Source organism: Onychomys torridus, chromosome 8, assembly GCF_903995425.1.
Source record: "Onychomys torridus chromosome 8, mOncTor1.1, whole genome shotgun sequence".
In the NCBI taxonomy this organism is placed as follows: domain Eukaryota; kingdom Metazoa; phylum Chordata; class Mammalia; order Rodentia; family Cricetidae; genus Onychomys; species Onychomys torridus.
In genome coordinates this window covers 3,225,296-3,244,927 of record NC_050450.1, presented here as the reverse complement: position 1 = coordinate 3,244,927, position 19,632 = coordinate 3,225,296, and the positions used below count along the sequence as shown (strand labels likewise).

The 19,632-nt window shown below is 40.6% G+C and overlaps 1 protein-coding gene across 3 annotated transcripts in view; it reads left to right on the top strand.

Moving 5' to 3' along the window:
• The window catches only part of Spidr (scaffold protein involved in DNA repair), a 306,197-nt gene that overhangs the window by 28,297 nt on the left and 258,268 nt on the right, over positions 1–19,632 (top strand). For 2 of the 3 annotated variants that reach the window (XM_036196157.1, XM_036196154.1), the window contains exons 2-5: positions 2,123–2,278; positions 2,924–2,990; positions 9,365–9,541; positions 16,526–16,689. In XM_036196157.1, the coding sequence (XP_036052050.1) occupies positions 2,123–2,278; positions 2,924–2,990; positions 9,365–9,541; positions 16,526–16,689 (564 nt within the window). The remainder of the gene's footprint in view (positions 1–2,122; positions 2,279–2,923; positions 2,991–9,364; positions 9,542–16,525; positions 16,690–19,632) is intronic. The other variant, XM_036196155.1, reaches the window with a different exon arrangement.

Genomic DNA, 19,632 nt, shown 5'->3' with positions numbered 1-19,632 from the left:
ACCCTTCCACCGAGGTTCTAGGGTCTGATGCTGGTGCCGGCGGACGTACACGAAGTCCCCTACATGGAACCGGTGGGCAGGACCATCTCCACTGGGCTGGTACGCAGCAGACAACTGTTTCCACAGGGTGTGCTGGACCACCGCCAAGGCTCGCAGTCTGTCAGATAGGAAGGAAGGCATGATTTCCCCTTTCTGGAAAGCTAGGTCCTTAACTGGGGGAGCACAACCAAAGAGTAGTTCAAAAGGGGTAAGGCCCTTAAGGGAAGGGGTATTCCTAGCTCTAAAGAGGGCATACGGTAGGAGCATCGTCCAATCTCTAGAGCCAGTCTCCATGGTCAATTTTGTTAAGGTCTCCTTAATGGTTCTGTTGGTTCTTTCTACCTGTCCAGAACTTTGGGGTCTGTATGAACAATGCAGCTTCCAATCGATCCCCAATATTTTTGCCAGTCCCTGACTTACCTGAGCCACGAATGCTGGGCCATTATCTGACCCAATTACCTGAGGCAGTCCAAATCTTGGGAAGATTTCTTCCAGGATTTTCTTAGCGACTATCGCTGCAGTCTCCTTTTTGGTGGGGTAGGCTTCTACCCATCCTGTAAAGGTGTCTACAAACACTAGTAAATACTTTAGGCCATATTTAGCCGGCTGTATTTCAGTGAAATCTATTTCCCAATGTTGGCCAGGCCGACTTCCTCGTAGCCTTTTTCCAGGAGCCAACCGACTAGGGTAGGCATTAACCTGTTGGCAGGCTTGGCAGTCCGCTATCACTTTCTCCGCCATCCGCTTCCTTTCAGACGGGGAGTGAGTTTTATTTTCTTCAGTGAGTTGAACTAACTTTCGGCTACCCAGATGGGTCAGCTTGTGGATTCGCTCCAGCGTGTCCTTCAGGGATTCGGGGGACGAGGGTTCTTCAGAGACCGGGCTTTCAGGGGGTGATAGGTGGACTACCAGGTGCCTGGTGCCTCGGAGAGCTGCTTCCCTTGCTTCCTGGTCAGCCCTCCGGTTTCCGACCGCAATTGGGGAGTCACCTTTCTGGTGCCCTGGGCAGTGCACGATGGCCAGTGCGCGAGGCAGCATGACAGCGACCCTCACTCCCCAAGCCATGTGAGCCAGCTGGATGGCTGAACTCTGAGCGACCCCACTCCCCAACCCATGCGAAACTGCCCTATAACAAGCCTGCGAGCTTGAGCTTCGGGGTCTTCAGTCCTAAGCTTGACTGATTGACCCGTGCGCACGTAAAAAAGAGAAATAAACTGTTTCTGTGTGACCCGATATCGGAGTGAAGCTTCTGGTTTCAGCGCCGACTCTAACAAAGGTCAGGTCCAGTTTCTAACAGAAGTCTCTGATTTGAGAGTCAGGATCCTGGGGGAGACTCTACAGCTGCAGGGCAGATCAAAGTGGCATCTCTCCACAACATTGCTCTTAGTCTCTGCTTATATACTGTCCAATGGACATCATGGGGTTCTAGGACTATGTCTGGTTATCTTGCGTTAGTGATGTCACTGAATTCTGGTTATTAGGTACAGCCTTGGGTGTAGTGGGGTTCCTGACTAAGCTGCTTGTACATGTCTAAAAGGCGTTTTTTCTCTCTTTTTAAAAATATATTTATTTATTAAAATGTTTTCCATTTTATATACCAACCCCAGTTCCCCCTCCCTCCACTTCTCCACCTCCTCACCTCCCTCCCACTCTATCCCCATCCACTCCTCAGAGTGGGTAAGGCCTCCCATGGTCGTCAACAAAGTCTGGCATACCAAGTTGAAGGAGAGCCTAGCCCCTACCCATTGTATAAAGGCTGAGCAAGGTATCCCACCACAGGGAATGGGCTCCAAAAAGTAAAAGGCATTTATTTATTTATTTATTTATTTATTTATTTATTTATTTATTTATTTATTTATTATGCTCATTATAGGATTGTTGGTGGTTTGGTCTCACTCTTACTTTGATTTTTGTTGACCAGTTATCAGTGGGTTTTTGGTTTTGCTATCTGGTTGCTATATCCATGTGAAGATTCAGATAACATTAAAAAGCTATGTTTTTACTACAACCATTCCTGGGTGCTAAATTGTTAATTTTTATAACAAGTTGGTTTTCTTTCTTTCTTTAAAAATCACTTCTGCAGAGGAAAAGGAATTGGCGTGTACAGCACCCATCCTTTCTAGAAGAGAGGCCACAGCAGTCGAGAAGAGCAAATTTGAAGACAGTGGAAGCAGCTGCCTCTCTCTCTAAAGCATGGCTCAAATGTGGAGAAGGATTTCAGGACACCTCTGAGACCCTGGTAGGAGAGCTATAATTTTTTCATGATTGCAGAAGATCCCAGGTACCTAGCTATTGTAGCTAGCTTCTTTGGAATTCTCTATTTCAAAGCACTGCTTTTCTTTTTCATACCTTGAGTTCCTTTAATAGTTGTGTCAAGTTAATATTTCCCTCCGTAGTCTCTGTAGAGTTTTTCTGCTTGTTTGACAATGAAGAATGCACACTGAGAATGCTGACAGGTATGAAATTATTGAGCATACTACTATTTATAAGGATTGTATTTATAGAATGTCAGTTCAATTCCAGTTAATTTTTATATATCTTATAAATTACAGAGGAATGCTTTTATAAACTAAAGATAATATGGTTATAGGTAGTAATGAATGGTCAGTCATATATATGAGGAATCATTAACATTGACTATTATGTAAAATGATTCAACAACTCAGCTTAGAGTCTGGAAAAATATGAAAATAATTTGTGTGTCTGTAAGGACACATGTTTTGGGAAATCTCAATTGATGAATATTAAAAAGAAAAGCGGAAGACTATACATCAAGGAGAGCATAAAATTTATTACTGAATATTTTATAAAATAGCACTTGGTGTTTAGCCTTTTTTCACATGAATCATATGTTAAATTATTTTTATTATTATTTTGCCTACAGTCATTAGCAAGTGAAAAGACAGCTGTTACTGAAAGGTCCCTGGAATTGTCTCCAAGTCCAAAGAAAGGTAACAATGTGGTGTTGATTTTTTTTTTTAACTTACTTTACCCCTGGTTTTGGAGACCATAACTTTGGAGACCTTAGATTTGCAGGCAAGCATTCTACCGCTGAACAGATGAGGCTTGAGGCTATTTTTCTGTGATTTTTTTTCATCCTTTTATGATATCGGACAGTTGGGACAGTTTGTATATTCAGGTTGGCAATGTAAGAGGTATTTTCAGCCGTGGTCTGTGCTGCTCTTCTTGATCTTGCGGGGACCACTAGCATTTTGGTGTCCTTAGTAGGTTTGCTTTAACAGCAGAATCAGCTGCCTTTCATGGGGTCACCTAAGACCATTGAAAAAAGATATTTGTATCATGATTCATAACTAGCAAGATTAAAGTTATGAAGTAGCAGTGAAAATACTTTTATGGTTGGAGGTCACCACGACATGAAGAACTATATTAAAGTGTCACAGCATTAGGGAGATTGAGAACCACTGATCTAATAGTATAGCTCAAGTTTCGAACTTAATAATGAATAAATGAGTAACCAAATGGTCTGGTTTGAATTTTTTTCTCCCTTTTTCTTTTCTTTATTTTTTTTATTATATTTGTGTTTTAATTTTATACATCAGCCATGGGTTCCCCTGTCCTCCCCCCTCCCGCCCCCAACCCCACCTTCCCCCTATCCCCTCCCCTCCATTCCCATCTCCTCCAGGGCCAAGACTCCCCTGGGGATTCATTTAAACTTGGTGGATTCAGTACAGGCAGGTCCAGACCCCTCCTTCTAGGCTGAGCAAAGTGTCCCTGTGTAAGCCCCAGGTTCCAAACAGCCAGCTCATGCACTAAGGACAGGTCCCGGTCCCACAGCCTGGGTGCCTCCCAAACAGTCCAAGCCACTCAACTGTCTCACTTATCCAGAGGGCCTGATACAGCTGGGGGCTCCATAGCCTTTGGTTCACAGTTCATGTGCTTCCATTCCTCTGGCCTTTTGTCCCAGTGCTTTTTCCAATCCTGGGCTCAACAATTCACGCTCCCACAGTCTCTCCTCCTTCTTGACAACTGGATACACAGAGCTCCACCTGGGGCCTGGCTGAGGATCTCTGCATCCACTTCCTTCAGTTATTGGATGAGAGTTCCAGCCTGACCTTCAGGGTGTTTGGCCATCTGATCACCAGACTAGGTCAGATCAGGCTTTCTCTCGACCACTGCCAGTAGTCTACAGAGGATGCATCACTGTGGACCTCAGGGGACCTCTCCAGCACTCTGCCCACTCCTGTTCTCATGTGGTCGTCATCCATCATGGTCTACCATTCCTTGTTCTCCCTTTCTGTTCTGATCCAGCTGGGATCTCCTGCTCCCCCAAGCCTCCCTTCCCACAAACTTTGCCCTTCATTTCTCCCACTCTCATCCAGGTTGTTCATGTAGAGCTCATCCATTTCTCTGTCATTGGGTGATCCCTGTGTCTTTCCTAGGGTCCCGTTTTCTAGGTAGCCTCCCTGGAGCTGTATCCTCCTATGAGTGAGTACATACCATGTTTGTCCTTCTGAGTCTGGGTTACCTGACTCAGGATGATTTTTTCTAGATCCATCCATTTGCCTGCAAACCTCATGATGTCATTGTTTTTCTCTGCTGAGTAGTACTCCATTGTGTATATGTACCACATTTTCTCTATCCATTCTTCAGTTGAAGGGCATCTAGGTTGTTTCCAGGTTCTGGCTATTACAAACAATGCTGATATGAACATAGTTGAGCATGAGCCCTTGTGGTATGATTGAGCATTCCTTGGGTTTATGCTCAAGAGTGGTATAGGTGGGTCTTGGGGGAGATGGATTCCCAATTTTCTAAGGAAGCGCCATATTGATTTCCAAAGTGGCTGTCCAAGCTTGCATTCCCACCAGCAGTGGAGGAGAGTTCCCCTTGCTCCACATCCTCTCCAGCATAAGCTGTCTTCTGTGTTTTTGATCTTAGCGATTCTGACAGGTGTAAGGTGGTATCTCAGAGTCATTTTGATTTGCATTTCCCGGATAATTAGGGATGTTGAGCAATTCCTTAAATGTCTTTCAGCTATTTGAGCTTCCTCTGTTGAAAATTCTCTGTTTAGTTCTATAGCCCATTTCTTAATTGGACTGTTGGGCATTTTGATGTCTAATTTCTTGAGTTCTTTATATATTCTGGATATCAGAATAAGCTTTAGTAATGTTTCTTTTACATATGTGGGTGCCCTTGTGTTTGGGGCATAAATGTTCAGAATTGAAGCTTCATGTTGGTGGATCTTTCCTGTGATGAGTATGTAATGTCCTTCATCATCTCTTTTGATTGATTTTAGTTTGAAGTCTATTTTGCTGGATATTAAGATGGCTACACCAGCTTGCTTCTTAAGACCATTTGATTGGAAAGTCTTTTCCCAGCCTTTTATTCTTAGGCTGTCTGTCTTCGAATTTGAGGTGTGTTTCTTGTATGCAGCAGAAAGATGGATCCTGTTTTCGTATCCATTCTGTTAGTCTGTGTCTTTTATAGGTGAATTAAGTCCATTGATATTAAGGGATATTAATGACCAGTGATTGTTTGTTTCTGTTATTACTTTTATTATTTGGTGGTAGTGTGTGTGTACTTCTCTTCTTTGGGGTTTACTGCTGTGGTGTTATCTATTGCCTGTGTTTTCATGGGTGTATCTGACTTCCTTAGGTTGGAATTTTCCTTTTAGTGCTTTTTATAGGGCTGGGTTTGTGGATAAGTATTGTTTAAATCTGTCTTTGTCTTGGAATGTCTTGTTTACTCCATTATGATGATTGAGAGTTTTGCTCGGTATAGTAGTGTAGGCTGGCATCCATAGTTTCTTAGTGTCTGTATTATATCTGTCCAGGTCCTTCTGGCTTTCAAAGTCTCCATTGAGAAATCAGGTGTTATTCTGATGGGTTTGCCTTTATAAGTCACTTGGCCTTTTTCCTTTGCTGGTCTTAATATTCTTTCTTTTTTCTGTACGTTTAGTTGTTTAATTATTATGTGGCGAGGGGACTTTTTTTGGGGGTCTAGTCTGTTTGGTGTTCTATAGGCTTCTTGTATCTTCATAGGCATTTCCTTCTTTACATTAGGAAAGTTTTCTTCTATTATCTTGTTAAATCTATTTTCTGTGCCTTTGAGTTGGTATTCTTCTCCTTCCTCTATCCCTATTATTCGTAGGTTTGGTCTTTTCTTGGACATTTCGGTCATGACTTTTTTGGTTTTAGTGTTTTCTTTGACTGATGAATCTATTTCTTCTAACGTCTCTTCAACACCAGAGATCCTCTCTTCCATCTCTTGCATTCTGTTGCTTATACTTTCATCTGAAGTTCCTGTTTGTTTACTCAGATTTTCTATTTCCAGCATTCCTTCTGCTAGTGTCTTCTTCATTTTTTTCTATTTCCTTCTTCAGGTCTTGGACTGTTTCCCTTGCTTTTTCCTGATTTTCTTTCAGGGACTTAATGTTTTCTTCTGCTTTAATTGTCCTTTCCTCTAGTTTTTTATAACGTTCTTCCCATTTTTTATTTGTCTGTTCCTCCACTTTATTTTTTATTTCTTCTATATAAGGCTCTAGCCTCTTCATGATGTTACTTATAAGGTTGTTTTCTTCTTCTTCTTCCATTCCGTGATGTTCAGGTCTAGCTGTTGGAGAAGGGCTAGGTTCTGATGATGCTGTATTGCTCTGTATTTTGTTGTATGTACTTCTGCCTTGGCGTCTGCCCATCTCCTTGTGGGTTCGCTCTTGGTCTTATCAGTGTACTTGGTCCAGACAGAGCTGACAGATTTAGCGAGCCTCTCTCTGGTCCAGATGGAAGCTCTGGGACAGATGGGAGCTCTGGTCCAGATGAGAGTGCTGGCCGGATAGGAGCTGAAGGGCTGGACTCTGAGTGTCAGGAAGTCCATGGGGTCTCCTTATTTTGTCCAGATGGGAGCTCCTCTTGTCCAGATGTGAGTTCCGGGACAGCATGGAGGCTCTTGTGCAGATGGGAGTTCCGGGGCAGATGGGAGCTGGGGGCTCTCTGGTCCAGATGGGAGATCGAGGACAGGATGGAATGCTGGACTCTTGTCTCTAAGTCTCTGGAAGTGTCTGGGGTCTCCAGCAGATTGGTGTGGGTGCAAGGCGTTGAGGTTGTAGTGTCCACCAGAGTGTCTCTCTCGTCTCAGGTCCAGATGGGAGTTCTGGGGTGGATGGGAGCTGGGGGCTGGTCTCTGAGTCTCAAGAAGTGCCTAGGGTCTAGGGCAAATGGGTGTGGGGGCAGGATGTGGAGACTGCAGGGCCTGCCTGCAGTCTTGGGAAAAGGGGAGCCTTCCCACAGGACCCACTGACTGGCCGAGGTCTGGTTTGAATTTTAATACCTAAAAATAGTCACATGGAAAAAAAAATACATGACATACACTATAGGAACCACTGCTACAAACTGCAATATTTTGCTTGGTGCATTACTTATAGATACTTTCTAACTACAAAAACAAGGGAAACTCTGTTCTCAAAAAAGGGACTAATGTTATCTCTTGCAGTAAGACATCTACAGTCCAGCTATTTTGAGCTCTGTAATGTTAATATGGGATTGGTTCTGTTGGGTGAAAGGTGATAGTTTGGTATTTTAAGTCAAATTCTTGAGGAGACTGTTGGCTTTTATCCAATGAACTTTGCTTTCTTTGGGAAGATAGACATTTTGTAGGACTTTGGCTAGAACCTGTCACATAGGTTACCAGTTATCTCCACTAAAGATTGTGTGATAAAAGTAGGGATTTTTTACAGAAATATTTTTTTTTTCCATATTGCTGCTAGTAAAATTAGAGTTGGTTGTAATGGAGAAGAGTGGGTATATATAACAGGTAGGGCACTGACTTTGTTACTATCATCTTCCCATCTCTATGGAGATGGATTAGATGAGTGAAGTTTTGTGATGCCAGAGGTCTTTCAGTCTTCACTGATCTTGGGATAACAAGCTAAATGCTCAAATCTCAGAGTCTGTATCTGGGAAACAGGCATAAGATTGAGGGTTTTCTTGGTCATTGTATTAAGTGAACTAGGAAGATAGGTAAAATTCCTAGTTCCAAGGTACTCTGTTAATGCTGACAGTTGCTGTTGTGTCTGATGGCATAAAGAACTGTGTGTGTGCTTGCTCAAAATTCTATGTACAATCCAGAGACTAAGCATTCTAAGCCGTATTATCATTTCATTTCCCTTCACAGGTTTCTTTTCTTTTCCCCTCTTTTGAGATGGTCTCATGTAACTCAGACTGATCCTCTTACCTCTATCTCCTGAATACCAGGAAAGCAGGAATGCACCACTGTGCTCTATGAGAGAATTGTGAGAGTTTGAACTCAGGGTTTCATGCACTCTAGACAAACTCTCTAATGATTGAGCTACTTTCATAGCCTGTGTTTTTTTCTATGCAAAAGTGTTCCTTTAAAATTTATAAAACACTGTCTTATACAATAAATTGGCAGATATCTTTTTGAAATATCTACTAGTAGTGCAGAGTTATGTAATTCTTTTTATTAGTGCCAAAAGCTCTTATATTTGTATCAATTTATGTTTATTTTTAAAATATATGTTTAATTTTTAAAATATATATATGAAAAAGGTGTGTTTACTTAAGTAAACATAGTTTATGTATTTTTCTGGAGTTGTATATTCAGTTTTGGGAGAAAACTAAATATTAAATAAATTGCTACTTGTATTTAATTACAGAAGGTTCTTTTGAGATGATTTTCTTAGACTAGAACATATTTGCCTCACAGTGTTGTTTTTTATTATATAGATGATACACAGTATATTCTGAAAGGCTCAAAGAGTTTGTACCAGTGTATTCTATTTATAACATGGCTTTAGCAAAGCCAAGATAGAGACATAAAAGGCTTAGAAAAGAGGTCAGTGGGAAAAGGTATGTAAAGCATTTCCTAGAACTGGTTCATTTTTAAAGTAGTAGCTCCTAAAATGAGTTTAAAGTAGCCTGTTGGTAAGAATTCCAAGATAAAGTTTCAAATAAGAAACCCTCCAAAATAAGAATCAAGCAAACAACAAAACCCAGCCACATTTATTTAGAAGACTGAGGAACAATTTTTTTTTATGAGAGCTGGAAAATATAAGTAAGGAACATATTTCTGTAAACAATAGTTAGGGTCTCAGGCCCATGTCCATGACTGTTTCCTTATCTCTTTCTGTTTTGTCTCTTATAACTTATTTGAACTCCAGCTGTTGTCCTTGGCTTTAATTCAGAGAATATGTGTGGGACTGTTCATGGAACATTGTGTAAGAATATGTAACACAACATTGTTTTCATTGTCTTTAGAGTTTTTGTGATTGTGGCTTTGTCTAATTAATATGCATAAAATCTCATTCAGATAAATAACAGCTGTCAGCTGATATTTGTCTTTTCTTCTGTAGCAGAAACAGCAGGTGAGAGTCCTAGTGAAGTGGCAGATATCACCTGGAGTTCCAGTGGAAGTGATTTCTCAGATGAAGATAAGACCCTTCCTCAATTACAGAGAGATGGACATGGCTATGTAGCAGACAGGTTTTGTAGCAGGACGATTTCATGTCCAGAAGATGGAGCCACTGAAGGTAAGTTCCTAGTTTTGTAAGCAGTCCAGTTTCTGTTAAATATAAGGTTCAGTAATAGTGGAAACTTACATTTGTTTTACATATTTATTATGAATTATGACTTTATGGAGTTATCTCATCTGTACATTCCCTTATATATTTCTTATAACAACTTTAAGAAATAGATGTTATAGTGGCTTCTTATTTTCTTTTCACATTTTATATTTCAAGATAGAGTGGGTGTAGCCTGAGCTTGCCTTGAATCTGAATCCTCATATATTTGCTGTGGTGATACTTAGTTTGTGCTCTAACAAATAAAGCTTGCCTGGAGATCAGAGTGTGGAGCCAGCCACTAGTTAATCATAGAAGCAGGACAGTGATGGCACACACCTTTAGTCCTAGCACTTGGGATCTCATGACTTTGATCCCAGTACTTGGGATGCACACATCTCCCATCCCAGCACTAGGGAGGGGGAAACAGGAAGTGATATGGCTGGGCGGAGAGAAGAATGTAAGGTGGGTGGAGACAGGAGTTCAGCCCCCTTTCAGGCTGAGGAGCTGGCGAGGTGAGCAGTGGTTGTGGCTTGCTCCTTTGTCTCTCTGATCTTTCAGCATTTACCCCAATATCTGGCTCCAGGATTTTATTACTAAGACCATTAGAATCGGCGCCACATCTGGTGTCCAAATTTTGGGGCACAGATTCACGAAAAAGCCTCTTGCCTGTGACCTTGCAGCCACCAGCACAGGACTAGAGTAACTACCCTAGGCTAAGGTTCCCTTTTCCTCAAGCCTCTGAGTGAGTGGGATTTTTCTGTTGTAGCGTTGTTAGTAGTTAAGCGGCGCTAGGAACACGTCCCGAACATGACAAGACCACAGAAGAGTTTTATTAAAGAGGATAGAGGTGACAGGCCTGCGTGAAACACGTGAGGGGAGAGACAGACAGAGAGACTCATGCAAGATGGCACCAGCTTTTTAAAGGTTGGGCCGTGCATGTGTACAGGAACTCCTGTGGGTACTCCACGCATGCGCATAGATTACATGACTGCGCGCGCGCTTTACACAACCACGTAAAGTCACAGAGTCCCAGTCCTGCGAGATGTCTGACCCAGAGATGGCTATTCTGAACCAGAAATAGTTAGGTGGTCCGCTGGGCAAGCCCAACCTTGTGGACATGTAATCTCTATCAAGCGTTCTGCAGCAAACTCAGTAGACTTTTGGGCTCCAAAAAACTGCAGGAATTAGCTGCTTTCAATCATTCCTCCTGTGGAGAGGGCTGGCTCTTTGGCTTCTTCTCTTCTGGTGGGTTGTGAGCTTTCCCTGGACCCCCTCCTCCAGATGCTGCCACACTAGGTAACTGCCTTGAAAACTGTTTAAGGCTTTGACTGTCTATGTAGAGCAGTTAGCTCCAGACTTCACAGTCATCTGAATTGTTATCGTTGGCAGATTTGGTGAGACAATTTTGAATTCTTAAAGGGAGAAATTAGTTAAAAGAGAGAATTTTTTCCCACATTAAAAAAATGCTAATGTAGAAAGGCAACCTCTATATGATGACCACACCCTGGCTTTATGCCACATGGCAGCCTTGAATGTTTGGAACAGAATTGAAGAAATAGGAAAGAAAATTGAGTCATTTACTAAAGTCATACAGGGCCCCAAAGAAACCTTCACTGATTTCTTACAAAGATTGACTTCAGAAGCTAGACAGATAATAATTGAATCTGTGGCTTTTAAAAATGCTAATGCACAATGCGAAAGGGTAATTAGCCTGTTAAAGGCAAGGTCAACACCCCTGGAGGAATGGATCTGAGATACAGTCAATATTGAATCTCATAACCATGATGATCCTTGGATAAGAGAGGTGATTTCCAGGGGTTTGAAGAAAAACCAAATTGTCAAATGTTTCAATTTGTGGTAAACAAGGTCACTTAAAAAGGGATTGTAAATAGGGCATTCCTAGAAACATTGTTTTACCCAGGAATAATCTGATCAGAAGACCCCTCCCTTCTGGTGTAAGCAGAGGGTACGGCAAAGGCAGACACTGGACTTAAGAATGTAGATCAACAAGGGACAGTCGAGGTAACCCTTTGACGCTGGGAAATGCCTTAGGGGGCCTCTTGCAGGGCCCCATGTCAAATTTAGTTCAGTCATTTGCTATTATGGAAGAAACTCCTTCCCAGAGCAATTAAAGAACCTGATGCCTATTGTAAAAACCATACTTCTCTGGATGACAGGACAGCTATAGAAGAGAGAACAAAATTTAGGAGAAACTCTAATAGGGTATAAAAGGGTAGATTATCCAGTCTACTCTTAAACAGCAACTACTTGTTTAAAATACTTTGCATTGATATGAACCTTTGTATGTTGATAGAAAGTTGAGATTATTTTTGTTAGAATATACTGTTGAACATACTGTACATACATTTCTAGTCTTGTTCAAGGTATTGTACCTATACATATTATTTAACAATGTAATGCAAATTGCTAGTCCTTGAAAGTTATTATTACAAACTATTTAGGATAATAAAGAAATGTTAGTAGTTAGTCACCTATTGCAATTAAACTTGTGGTTTATAGTTTGCCTCTCAGGTACTGAGATTACAAATCTGTATCACTGTGTTGTTGTTGGATGTCTTTCTGTATGCTGTGGCTCCCATTGGATAATAAATAATGCTGATTTAGCTTATGGCAAGAAAACTTACAGCCAGGCAGGAAATCCAAGCAGAGATGCAGGGAGAAGAAGGGTGAAGTAGGGGGAGACACCAGCCTGCTGCCGAAGGAGCAACAAGATGCCAGCATACCAGTAATGCCACCGCCACATGGCAACATATAGATTAATAGGAATGGGTTAATTTAAGATGAAAGAGCTAGCTAGCAAGAAGCTGAAGCCATAGGTCACACAGTTTGTAATTAATATAAGCCTCTGTGTAATTATTTTATAAGCGGCTGTGGGACTGCCAGTGGGAGAGATTCATCCTGACCACAAGGCCTGACGGGACACAGAGAAACTTCCCTCTATATTATGTGGCCTATCCTTCCAATGTTTTCTTTCTTTCTTTCTTTTTTTTTTTTTTTTCTGTTTTATTGCACTTAATATGTTAGGTTTGATTTGCTCAGATTTAGTTGCTATTCTATTTTTACTTTTTAATGCCAAGCTGGTTCTCCTAATTCCTAAGCAATGACACACCCATGCTTCTTCCTGGCTAATTTGTTATTAATGAATAAATGTTATAACAATCAGTATGTAGTGGAAGTGTAACTTAGTAAGTTTCAGTTCTGATGATAGTTTATAATGTTTATATTAAAACAAAACTTCTCAAAACTAGCACTATTGCTTTCAAAATAAGCTTGTTGCTTTTAACTCTGATAGTTCATTTTAGTTATTCCAGCAAAGTTAGGTTTGCTCGGATATCTTCAGTGGAAAGTGCTTAAAATCCACTGACCACTTTGAATGTCATTCTGGCAACTACCACTGACATTTTAGTAGTTATCTGATAGGGTAGTATTTTACATTGTGTGTAAGCTGATAATTCTTATGTTAGAATTTGGTTTTGTTGACTGAAACTCACTGTGATATGACTCTTGGCTAATCTTTTACATGATTTAGAACAGGATTTCAATATTAAAAATTATGCTTTATATTAATTATATCTTAATAAAGCTGTTGTTTAAAACATGGTTGCCCTCTTCTACTGAAAGCGATATTCAATAGGTTTTAACATTCTGTTTGTAAGTGGAAACATGTTCTGGGCTAATTATTTGAAATTAACTAACCTTCTTGTACTTAAGGGACTGAGAAGTAAGATAGTTGTGAGTTCAAAGCCAGCTTGGCTACATCTGGAGTTCCAACCCATGCTTGGTTCCTTATTGAGATCTTGTCCCAGAAAACAAAAAATTAGGGGTTGGGGAAATGACTAAATCACTAAAATGTTGCTGCCAGGTGTGAGGACCTGATCTTGATCCCTAGCAGCCATGTGAAAAGGAAAAAGCTGTGTACAGTGTGCATTAACACTGGTACAGAAGAGAAGGGAAGATCACTAATGCATACTAACCAGCCAGGTCGTCCAGTTATCCATTTTCAGTTCTCTCTTCTCCCTATTCTTCTAATTTTTTAAACCTTTAATGAATGACAAATACTACAGTTATTGCAATTTTATTTTAAGACAGGAAGCTGGGTGATAAGTATGTTACTTCTTTTTATCCATACTCGATATCTCATGAGCTAAGAAATCTCTTCATTTTATTAGATGATTGGGACTTATAAAAGGTCATGTGAAGAGAGGCACATCTATAAGTGCTCCAGTTAACAATTCAGACCTAGGGATGCCTCTGTTTAATTGTATACTGGTTGCCAAACTTTTATTCATTTTTTTACAAATAATATCCCAGACCTAGGATTAGAGCGTCTTGATTACATAGTACAGAATTGGGTTTAAGAAGGAAGAACTCTAAGTTAAAATTGTCAAAATATTTTTTTTCTTAGAAATTCCTCTTCTTGGGCTTGAAGAGGTAGTTCATTTCGTAAACAAGATTTGAGTTTGATACCCAGAACCTGTGGTTTTAAAGTCATAAGCCCTGGTGTGGTGACACACTTTTAATCCTAGCACTTAGGGAGGATCTGTGAGTCTTAAGGCCACCTGGTCTACATACCAAGTTCCAGGTCAGCCAAGGCTATACTGTGAAACCCTATAAACCAAGCAAAATAAAACAACCCAGGCATGGTGGTGCATGAATCTCAACATTAAGGAGACAGCTAGGCGGATCCCAGGGGCTCAGTGGCGGGAAAGCCTGGCTTTCTTAATAAATTACAGGTCAGTGAGAGACTCGATCTCAGAAAATATGTAGGGCAGTGCCTGAGGAACAACATCCAGGCTTGACTCTGTTATGCACATGCACATACTCACATGTACACACATTCCCCTCCCCCCCAACATGAACATATACCCAGATAATTCGGTCTTTTAGAACTTTTACTTTTACAAAGCCCCTTAGTTTATTAGAGGCCCAGTTTTCATTTGTAAAGTGAATGGGATTACTATGGTTGGTAATAAAATCCCCATTTTGTTTCTGGTGTATCACTTAATTTCACTCACCACATTGCAATATGTTGTTTTTCTGTGGTCTACTCAAAGTAAATGCTGTTGTCTTTCTTTGTCTTCTTTATTTTGACTGTTGACATCTGGATTGGTATGACAGACCCTTCTAAGACACTCACTCTGTTGAGTGAAAACTAGAGTTTGTGATGGGTGCTCCACAGGTGTGTGGTGCTGGTGGCAGCTCTAGTTTTGTGTATGCTCCTTGTCTGGCTCACCACGACTTCCTGCTGTGATAATGCAGCAGCTCAGAGAATTTGTTGTGCACTGCCCTACCTGGCTTCATGTCTACACATACACTGAGTCATGAGAAGTAAAGGTCTACTTTTTCACTGCTGATTTAACCGCTAATTTTTTTTGTAATTAGTATAGTGGATTTTTACCATATCTTCTCAGACCTTACCAAACTAAAAAACGCTATTCATTTATTTATTTATCTATTTAATAAAATTAATTAAGTAATTAATTTAGTTTTTCAAGACAGGGTCTCTGTGTAACAGCCCTGGCTGTCCTGGAACTCACAGAGATCCATCTGCCTCTACCTCCTAAGTGCTGGGATTAAAAGTATGTTCTACTTTTATAAAGCCCAGCTTTATAAAAAGTTAATTTAAATTTTGTCCCATATCTTACTTGTTATTTTATTTTGTGTGTACATATGAGTGCCTGCATGTATGTAACTGTGCCACATGAGTGCTTGGTGCCTGTGGAGGTCAGAAGAGGGTCTCTGGAACTTGAGTTACAGAGCTGTAAGCTACTGTGTGGATGCTGGGAACAACCTGATTTCTCTGTAGAGTGCTTTTAATGGCTGAGCCATCTCCCCAGCCTCATCTGTATTTTAACTTTAATTTCTTTTCTTTAACATTTTAAGTTCCAGCCATGTACTAAATCTGGCACATTTTTAATGAACTATTCTTTCACTTTAGTGGAAGAAGAGAGTCTATACCCTTCCATTAAGTGAGACGTAAGTAGATCCATTATCTTAGTAGCTCTTTGAGTATTTGTACTTTGAACTATAGGAAAGATTTATGTTATGTATTGTGCCTCACACTTCAGTCCATCTGTGATAACTACTTTCAGTTATTTAGGCATAGCAGATTAGATTTAGTACATTTGGTCATGTAATACATGTGCATAATTTAGCTCTCTGTCTTAAAATTTTGCTAAAGTTGTAATGAGATTATCAGGTAAAATGATTTTAAATTAGTTTGATTCCATATTGATGAAAGATACTTCTGGAAAAAATTCTTATGTGGGGATACTTGAAGAAGATATTTCTTTCAATTTCAAACATTTTTTTAAAGGTTTATTTTTATTTTATTTATATGAGTGTTTTGCCTTCATGCATGTTTGTGCACCATGTGCATGCAGTAGTATCCTTGGAAGCCAGAAGAGAGCATTGGATCTACTTGGAACAGGAATTACAGACTTTTTAAAAACTATGTGGATTCCAAGAATTGAACCTGGGTTCTCTGCAAGAGCAGTCATTACTCCTAACTACTGAGCCATCTCTCTAGCCGTGAAAAAGTTATTTTAACAATGGACTATATATATAAACCATGGTTTGTTGATACGTTAGACTACTGAATTATGTAGAAAAATGAGGCAGCTGTTATTTATGAGGGATCTCTTCATTATTGTAATTAAAGAAATGTCAAGATGTGTAAGAAAGGAGGAATTGTATGTATCTTATTTTCTTGAACATGGTGGAGAAACTACAAGGATTAAAAACAAATGAATAGCTGTAGTTCACTTATATTTGAGGTGGGGGTGAGAATTGGGAGGCACAGTGGCCAGAGGTGAGAGTAGAGTACAATGGTCACTTGGTATTTGTAATAATCATCCATCGAGAATAAGTTTTGTAAAATAAATATTAAGGGGCTATAAAATTAACAAAGTTTAAAAATTTATTTTTTAGATGAATTACAGTTTATTGACTGGGAGATTAACAGTGACATGGGAGATCCTGGTGGGCCCAGTGAGTGTGAAGATGGTGAGGGGGCAGTGGACATCTCGGATTGTGCTTCTTGTACAAGTGGTCATTCTTTGACAAATGATGACAGGCTTTGTGCGCCTCCTGAGGTAAGAATAAATTGTGTTAAAATCTTCTATTCTCTTTATGATATTGGATGATTGTAGCTTTTTTGTTCACTTAATCATAACCTCACCTTCTCAGGGGGCTGCTGTGGATATCGCTCTGTGTAAATAAAGTTCTGATTGGCCAGTGGCCAGGCAGGAAGTACAGGCGGGAATTCTGGGAGGTGGAAGGCTGGGTGGAGAGAGACACCGCCAGCCGCCGCCATGAGAAGCAACATGTAAAGACACTGGTAAGCCACAAGCCATGTGGCAAAGTATAGACTAACAGAAATGGGCTAAATATAAGAGTAAGAGCTAGACAATGGTAGGCCTGAGCTAATGGCCAAGCAGTTTAAATAAAAGTGTCTGTATGATTTTTTATACGTGGGTTGTGGGACTGCTGGGACTTGGTGGAACCTGGAGAGAAGCTCTCCAACTACAGGGGCAGTCACTTTAACTCTTGCTAGAGTATTTTGTTCATCATGCTCATCTCTAAAGTGACAGGATCTCCTGCACTGAACTCACATCCATCCATCTCTGTTCCTTGTGCTGCCCTTGTAGTCTTCCAGTACAGATATAATGAGGTTTGTGACTAGTATTCAACATTTTCGAATCAATAATATTGATGACCAAGGCTACTATTATTTCTTTCATAGCTATTTTTGTTTTCCTTGGGCATACTATTTTTTTTTTGCTTAACTGAATTTAATGATAATAATTGATTTGTCGCTGTTGTTTGTTTCTGTTGTTAAGCTGTTTAGACATAGTAGGGGTTTTATCCCTTCTATTTGCTTAGAAAACTCTGGCCCACAACCTCCTAGCTACTCCAGTTTGAATATAATATTCTCACTAGTTGTGGATGTTGTCACCCCTCACCATCTGTGCTAGTTATTGTTTTGTAACTGGGACCGACCGCAGGTAAAAACTTCAGGGAGAGCTGGGAGGTGGTGGTGCAGTTTAATCCTAGCACTCAGGAGGCAGAGGCAGGCGGATGTCTATGAGTTTGAGGCCAGCCTGGTCTACAGAGTGAGATCCAGGAAAGGCACAGAGCTCTACAGAGAAACCCTGTCTCCAGAAAACCAAAAACCAACCAACCAACCAACCAACCAACCAACCAAACCAAACAAACAAAAAACCAACTTCAAGGAGAAAGGGTTTTATTTGGATTCTGTTTCAGAGCTTGCATGCCTCATGATTGGCCGAAGTATCCTGTGGGTGTCACATAGCAACAGAGAAAGAGCAGAAAGGGCTAGCTGCCTGATGTAATCCTAGGAAGCATGGCCCTAGTCATCTGCTTCCTTAGCTAGACTTAATATTTTAGGATCCCACAAATATTTAGACTAGATATTTTAGGATCCCACAAAATAATGTTTGCAGAGGGGACATGTGTGCACCATAAGAGCCTGGAGAGGGTTTTCCTACCCAGATGCTATCCCTAGCATTCCAGAGATGTGTTTATGAACCTTAATCCTGAATGGAGCTCTATGCCCTCTTGTACTTATTTTCTCAGGTTTCATCCTCATTTTGATTAGGTGTATTTTTCAAGTCTCAGAGAAAAACTTCATAGACGATAATTGCTTGAGATTGGGTATGTCTGAAAATGTTATCAGCAGTGTGGTAACTTACATCTGTAATCCCAGCATGAAGGGGCTGATGGTAGAGGATTATGACTTTGACATCAGTTTGGGTTAGTTTGAGAGAGAGAGAGGGGAAGGAGAAAGAGGGATAAGGGGTGGGGAAGGGGATGATTTTATAATGCATTTATAGTACATGCGACTGACAACTTGTATAGACTCTTAGGCTGAAAATTGTGGTATTGTGTTCCCCCCAAAATATTGTGTGTTCTCTGAAATAAACTTATCTGGGGTCAGAGAACAGACAGCCACTAGATACAGAGTCACAAATGGTGGCTAGAAAATGGGTCAGAGCAAGCCATAGCAGAAGTGGGGCGGTGGTGGTGCACGCCTTTAATCCCAGCACTTGGGAGGCAGAGCTAGCCTGAGTTCAAGGCCACTTTAGAAACAGCTAGGCTTGGTGACACAGCCTTTAATCCCAGAAATCCAGCCTTTAATCCCAGGGAGTGATAGCAGAAAGCAGAACGGTATATAAGGTGTGAGGACCAGGAACTAAGTTAGTTAAGCATTTGGCTGGTTTAGCATTCAGGCTTTGGAGCAGCACAGTTCAGCTGAGATTCATGTGGAGGAGGACTCAGAAGCTTCCAGCCTGAGGAAACAGGATCACCTGAGGAACTAGCAAGGTGAGATAGCTGTGGCTTGTTCTGTGTCTCTGATTTTCCAGCATTCACCCCAATAACTGCCCTCAGGTTTGATTTTATTAATAAGACTTTTAAGATTCCTGTTACAGAAAATGGTTTTCTTTTAAAGCTTTGAAAACATGCCTTAGTTTTCCGATTCTTTCAGTTATTGTCAACAAGCCTAAAGTAGTCTCATTCTTGATCATTGAAGATTTCTTTATTGCTGGTTTTAAGCAGTTTGATTGTGGTTTGCCTTGGTATGATTTGTTTGGTATTTGTCAAGATGCTGGTGAATGCAATGAATGTGTTTTAGGGAGTCCTCAAGACCAGTAAGTTCAGTATTGTTTTCTTTTGTATTTTGGTGGTGGGTGAAAACATAATATGCCAGACTAGTACTATGCCACTGAGGTAAGTGATCCTTAGCATGCTTTTACAATGGCTGCTCTAACAGTATGGAGTGATATTTCATTGAGTTTTTATTTAAAAACATTTATTTAATTATTTGTGTGTGTATTTATATGTGTGCACATGCCTGTGGGTCCTCAGGTCTCCTGGAGTGGGAGTTATAGAAAATAATGAGCTACCCAGCATGGGTGCTGGAAACCAAACTCTGGTCCTTTGAAAGAGCAGTGGGTGAATACCCTTAATCATGGAGCCATTTTCCAGCTCCTCATTGGGATTTTAATTTGCATTTC